Source organism: Crocuta crocuta, unplaced genomic scaffold (genome assembly GCF_008692635.1).
Source record: "Crocuta crocuta isolate KB4526 unplaced genomic scaffold, BGI_CrCroc_1.0 scaffold1061, whole genome shotgun sequence".
Classification (NCBI taxonomy): domain Eukaryota; kingdom Metazoa; phylum Chordata; class Mammalia; order Carnivora; family Hyaenidae; genus Crocuta; species Crocuta crocuta.
In genome coordinates this window covers 97,800-104,751 of record NW_027532936.1, presented here as the reverse complement: position 1 = coordinate 104,751, position 6,952 = coordinate 97,800, and the positions used below count along the sequence as shown (strand labels likewise).

The window sequence follows — 6,952 nt, the reverse complement described above, 5'->3', positions numbered from 1 at the left end:
TACACTGACAGCCCATATGCCCACCACCTAGACTGAACAATGAACATTTTTACAGTGTTGGATTATCTACCCTATATCTATCCATCCATCCATGTAGCAATCTGCCTTTCTAATAAATGTATTTCCAAGTTGCAGATATCAGTGTATTTCCCCATTACTGAAGCCTGCAGATCAGTAACGGTGACATCAGATAGCCCGGGACCAGTAGTGCTATCTCTGCTCAGCCATGCCGAGTCCAAAGCAAAAGAAGAATATCAGCAATCCGGATCCTGTCTTGATTTCACATTTTATTGTTTTGTTCGTGTTAGTTTGAACATTATAGTGCACTTTGAATCTTGATATTTATTTACTTATTTATTTATATATTTATTATTTTTTAGGTTGGCTCCATGCCCAAGGTGAGGCTTGAACTCAAGACCCTGAGATCAAGAGTCACACGTTCCACTGACTAAGTCAGCCAGGCATGTCTAAGATTTTTTTGTTTTTGTTTTTGAAAGACAGAGACAGAGAGAGAATGAGCAAGCACGTGACTGTGAGCAAGGGAGGGACAGAGGAAGAAGGAGAGAGAATCTGAAGCATGGAGCCTGACCCAAGGCTCACTCTCACAACCATAAGATCATGATCTGAGCCAGAATCAAAAGTCTGACGCTTAACTGACTGAGCCACCCAGGTGCCCCATGAGATTTTCTTTTTTATTTTTTTAAAATTTTTTTCTTAATGTTTTTATTTCTTTTTTTTTATTTNCACGTGACCTGAGATCTTCTTTTTTAATGTAGGCATTTATCACTATAAAATTCCCTCTTAGTACTGCTCTTGCTACATCCCATAAATGTTGTTATGTTGTAGTTTCATTTTCATTTGTCTCAAGATATTTTATAATTTCCCTTCTGATTTTTTCTTTGACCCGTTGGTTGCTTAAAAGTATGACATTTAATTTCCATGTATTTGTGAATTTTCTAGTTTTTCTTCTGCTATTGGAAGTAAGGTATTGAAATCCTAGTATTATTGTATTGCTGTCTATTTCTTCTTTCAGTTCTCTCACGTTTGCTCCATATACTCAGGTGCTCTGGTGTTGGATGCATATTTATTTATAGTTATAGCTTCTAAGTAAATTAACCCTTTTGTCATTATATAATGCCCATTTTTGTCTCTTGTTACAATTTTGACTTAAAGTCTATTTTATCTGATATACATACACATGGCCACCCCTGTTTTCTTTTGGTTATCATTTGCATACAATGTCTTTCTCTGTCCTTTCATTTTTAGCTTATATGTGGCCTTAAATATAAAGTGAGTTTCTTATAGACAGCTTATAGTTGGATCTTATTTTTTTAGTTATTCAGCCACTCTGTGTCTTTGATTAGGGAGTTTAACATACTTACATGTAATTATTGATAAGGATTTACTATCATCATTTATTATTTGTTTTCTGTCTTATAGCTCTTTTGTCCCCTTTTTTCCTCTCTTGATGTCTTCTTTTTCATTTCGTTGATTTTTTGTGCTAATGTGTTTTTCCCTTTTTTTCTTTTATCTTCTATAGGTATTTTCTTTAGTGTTATAGTGGGGCTTCCTTAAAACATAACAATCTATTTTAAGCCAATAAGGACTTAAATTTAATTGCATTCGAGGGCTCTTTTTTGTTTTCTTGAATTTTTTTATTTATAGCATCCCATTCCTAATAGAATATTGTCTCATTTCTCTGAGGGGATTAGTGATAGTTTTTTGAAGTTTTCTTCTCCTTGCATTGTCTATTTTCTTTTTCATTTGCTTTCATTTCTGTTTGTTCTGTTCTTTCACATTAGAGGCTTTCCTCAGATACGGTAGGTACCAGATCCTGGTAATCTGTTCCCATGTTTATTAGAAGCTCTGAGCACATGAATGGCCCTTGCTGACTTTTAGCTTCACTTTAAAGTCACCTGGCTGGTCCATTTGTTGGAGAAATTCCCCATCCCAAATCNATATTTATTGTACATTATTTCTCTTAATCTTCTTGTGTTCAGATATAGTATTTACATCCTCATCTGAGCCTGACATTCCCCATATTTAGAAAATGAGCTACCAGTATTCACCAGGATTGGGATTGGCCTTTCTCTAGTAGCTAATTTTAGGGGNCTCAGTGTGGTTTTGATTTGTATTTCCCTGATGAGGAGGGATGCTGAACATCGTTTCATGTGTCTGTTGGCCATCTGGATGTCCTCTTTGGAGAAGTGTCTGTTCATATCTACTCCCCTTATCTTAACCTCATCCCTTTACCTTCATTTTCAGAGGTACTTGAAGCTATCAGTTCCTAAACTGTTTGAGGATTCTTAGGTGTAGTTTGGGGTAGTTCCTGGCTTTCCCCACTGCTGGTGTAAGATTCAGCTTTATTTTCCAGCTTCTAGAGCACTGCTGCTATTGCCTCCTTTCCTTGTTCTTTCTGATCTTATGGGTTTGTGTTTTAAAAAAAAAGTCCCTATAGTTTTAGAGAGTTTTCTGGAGGGAGTAAAATTAGATCCAAGTATTAATCTGTCATCTGTATCTGAAACTAATTCTTACTACAGTGAAATAGTTGCCTTACCTCCCTCATGTGCTATCTCTGTTAATCCTCGGTTTACATTAGGTGTTATACCTGAAGAACCTTAGCCCTCGGGTGACCGAAAGAGACCTTGTCTCACTGTTCGCTCGGTTCCAGGAGAAAAAAGGACCACCAATTCAATTCCGAATGATGACTGGACGAATGAAGGGGCAGGCTTTTATCACCTTTCCCAGTAAGTAGCTTTATCTGGATAATTAATTGTAGCATCAGTTCATTAGAGACTATTTATACCCTCTCTAATTTAGATATAGTCCTTTGATTTCTTTATATCACATGAGAGACATGTGCTTGAACAGCACATGGGAAGAAGAAAAGAGAAGTAAGGAAAATATGTTTTTAGTGTTCCTCCACCCTCTCTTCTATGCTTCTCCTCTGTTGACAGTGTATGACTGCCTGATCCCATTGTCCTCAGTTTTCTCCAGTCATGGCACGTCCTTCTCACTCTGTCAAAATTGACCTTCCTTTTGCTGATGACAGTATTTCTAGTTCAGATTATATTACTTATTAATATATTGGCATTCTGATAGAATACTTGTTACTTGCCTTATGCTATTCTTTTGGGACTAAGAGATTATATGTCAACATGTTAATTCACTAGTAATTCATAATTAACTAGGGGATGATTATAAATTCTTTTAACCATTGTTTCTATCTTAATATATGATTTCAGTATCCTAATTAAAAGAGAATAGTAATACAGGAATTTCATTTTCTGTAACAGACCAGACTGTCTCTTCTGGTGGAAGCTGGGTAGGCTCTACCTTCCATTATCCCTAAACTACCATTACTTAAAAACAGCCTAGTAATCTATGTGTAGGCAAGTGCTTTTACACATAAGCTGTACCAGACTTCCCTCTGCTTTTTTCATACATTCTTATACCATTTTTCCTATCTTGGTAAGGTTTGTGGGTCCTCTACACTTTCAGTCCTTTCGTGTGAGGACCCTTTTTAACTTAAAATATTTTTCATTGATCCATTAATTGAATGTATCCATTAATTGAAAAAATATATATAATGAAAAGGTTTTATAAACTCAGTACTTTAAAGTGTATAGCTATTTTACTAGTAACAGCAATTTGTAGTATATACATATGTGAGGTATAAATTGGTTTAGTCAGAAGACATTGCTTGTCTACTTATGATTTCACAGATTCTGGGCAGTAATTCTACTTCTTCTAAATTTTTTACATACAGGCTCTGAGACTGTTGAAAACAGTTGAAAGTTGAAAACTCCTGCTATACACTGTATACTCACACCACAAGCATCCATATGTCTATAAGAATTCTTAAACTTATTTATTCCAATGAGGGCTTCTATTCTCCCATCAAAAGAAAAAAAGCAGCAAAATGTCCTCAGTACCATGATAACACCTTTTATTCATGTCATCCATTTAGAAAATGGTTTCATTATCACAATACCTATAATCTGTTACCTAAGATAGAGGTTTGTATATTATTGGTTATAGCTTAACCTTCTTTGGCAGACTGTCTATATTCTTGTTTCTCTACCATTATCTTTGAATTAGGAGACACACAAACATCATTTTAAGTTTTTATTGTCATTATTTTTAGCCATTAGTTTAATCTTGCTGAGTTATACAAATTTGAGATTATGGAAAAGATAATCAAATTAAAGAACTATATGTAGACTTATAGCCTATATTAAAGAACTAAATATAGCTTTATAGCCTATATTTAACTCAAAGGCAAAACAACATAAACTAGACTTGGAATAGGATTGAATTATTAAGCCCTATGTAAATTGATGCTTTTTTTTTTTCTCTTTTAGATAAGGAGATAGCACAGCAAGCATTGCATCTAGTAAATGGATATAAACTGCATGGGAAAATATTGGTGATAGAATTTGGAAAGAACAAAAAGCAACAGTCAGATCTCCAGGCTGCTTGTCTCATATCATCTGCTACAGATAACACTACAGAAATCAGTGGTAGCTAAAAGATATATAGATGGTGAGTCCCAGGAGGTCTTTCTTGCATCAGAATCTTGGATCTGGGATTTGTGTATAGATAGCAATTTATCTGATTTGAAGAAGAGAAACTAACTGAGGGAGAGAAAAATCTAAGATAATCCCTCTCTGTTTCAGAATGAATTGGTAGGAAACATTTTTTTATAATCAAAGACTATATAGGACAGACATGGCAAGTATGAAGTGTAGGGTACAAAGGGTATCATTTTCTCAGGATAAATTACAAAGGATTATTTCCAAGGATTTTAAAAATCTTTATAATTTATTGGGGGTCTTAAATATTTGTCCCTAAAGATAACATTCTTTCCAAGGTTTCTTCCTATATGCAGAACTAAAAAACTAACTAAATGTTGAAATATTTATTTACAGGAGCTCATTTATCCCTATTTATATTCACCTAGTAAATAAATGACCAAGACACCAGGCCTAAACATCAACAAATGCTGTTGAATAAGAACTATCAGCAGTGACAGTAGGTAATTTCATTAAATCAGTCCACATATTTAATGAATGCTTCCCCATGAAGTTACCAGTATCTTCAAAAAGCTATATATTTTTCTAATGAAAGCATTTAGATCAAAATATTGATGTTCTCCTAGTCATTAAGCTAGCTACCATTGAGCAATCATTGAATTCAAAGCAATAAACATTGAATCAATATCTAATATATGTTATATATTAGGTATATGAATTTTAGAAGAGGAACATACTAGTAAACAATACTAAAAGAGGGCGGGAAGAAAGTATTCTCCAGAAGAGAGTCAGTCATTCCTAAATCCCTCAGTTGTTTATAGTTGCTGGAGAATAGGAAAAAAGTATGATATAGAGGAAGTAGTACAAACTTTGGAATTGGACTTGTGTTTGAACTTCACAGCCACACTTACCACTTCGTGACCTTGGCAAGTCACTTAATCTGAGCCTCAGTTTTCTCATCTATAAAATGAGGATAATAATACTACTTACCTCATTGGGTTGTAAGGATTAAAAGAGATGATAATTATTTTGGCTGAAGAATAGGAAGAAAAAAAATGGAAGAAAACTGAACAGAGAGTAGGACCATTAAGCACCCCAACATACCTTTAATGAGAGGACAAGAAAAAGAGAAGAGAAAGAAAAAAAGCAGAAAACATATTCCAATAAATAATGGCTGTAAATGTCCCAAATTTGATGAGAAACATCACCTATACATCCAAGAATTTCAACAAACCCAAAATAGGATAAAGAAGAAATCGACAGACACATCATAACAAAAATGCTAAAACTAAAAGACAAAGAGAAACTCTTGAAAGTAGCATGAGAGAAATGAAGCATCACTTAGAAGAGAACCCCAATCAGACTAACAGCTAACTACTCATCAGAAACAACGGAGGTGGCAGTGGGATAACATATTCAAAGTGCTCAAAGAAAACACCTGTCAGTATAGAATCCTATATCCAATAAAGCTGTTTTTGAAAATGTAGATTAAAATATAAGCCTTCCCACATCATTAAAAACTGTTGTTGCTGGCAGACCTGACTTCTAGGAAATAGCAAAGGAAGTTCTTCAGGCGGAAAGCAGTAACTTTGGATAATAATTTAAATCTATACATATAGAAAAATACCACGGTTAAAAGTAATTACATAATTAGGAAAGACAGTCTAAATGCATTTTTTCTTCTCTTAATTGGTTTGAAAAACAATTGTATAAAGCAATATACATATATATAGTTGCATTGTTGGGTTTATAACATATAAAAATGAAATATATTTGCTAATGACAAAACACAGGAGGTGGGTGGAAGCAAAGCTGTATTGGACTATAGAAATGACTCCAGATGGTAATGCCAATCTATAGGAACAAGTGAAGAAAACAAGAAATAGGAAATAAGAAAGTTAATATAAAAAAAGTGACAAATATATATTTGTTCTTCTTCCTTCTCTGAGCTTCTTTAAATGAAATAAAATTTCATCAAATAATAATTATAACAGTTTGTTGTTGGATTTATAATGTGTAGAAATAATGTGTATAATAATAATACCACAAAAAAGTGGGTAAACAAATAGATTCATGTAGGAATAAGGTGTTTATATCTCATTGGAATTTAGTTTCTATATATCTGAAGCCAACTGAGTTAATATTTGTATGGTAAGCCCTAGAGCAACCACTATGGAAATAACTGAAAATATTATTAAAGAAACTTAAATTAAAAACTATTCAATGCCAAAGGATGAATAGAGAAAGGCAAACGCCAGAGGCATAAAAAAAAAAAACAGTAAAATGGCAGTCTTATGTCCACGTACATTAATAATAGCAATACATATGAATGGATTAAACAATCCAGTGAAAGGCAGAGATTGTCAGACTGGGAAAAATACACAAGATTCAACTCTGTGCTATTTGTTGGGGCTACA

The 6,952-nt window shown here is 33.8% G+C and overlaps 1 protein-coding gene across 3 annotated transcripts in view; it reads left to right on the top strand.

Moving 5' to 3' along the window:
- Positions 1 to 6,946, top strand: part of RBM41 (RNA binding motif protein 41) — a 62,835-nt gene extending 55,889 nt beyond the window's left edge. For all 3 annotated transcript variants that reach the window (XM_077745760.1, XM_077745759.1, XM_077745761.1), the window contains 2 exons: positions 2,600 to 2,747; positions 4,365 to 6,946. In XM_077745760.1, the coding sequence (XP_077601886.1) occupies positions 2,600 to 2,747; positions 4,365 to 4,531 (315 nt within the window). In that variant the 3' untranslated portion in view covers positions 4,532 to 6,946. The remainder of the gene's footprint in view (positions 1 to 2,599; positions 2,748 to 4,364) is intronic.
- The last annotated feature ends 6 nt before the right edge of the window (positions 6,947 to 6,952 follow it).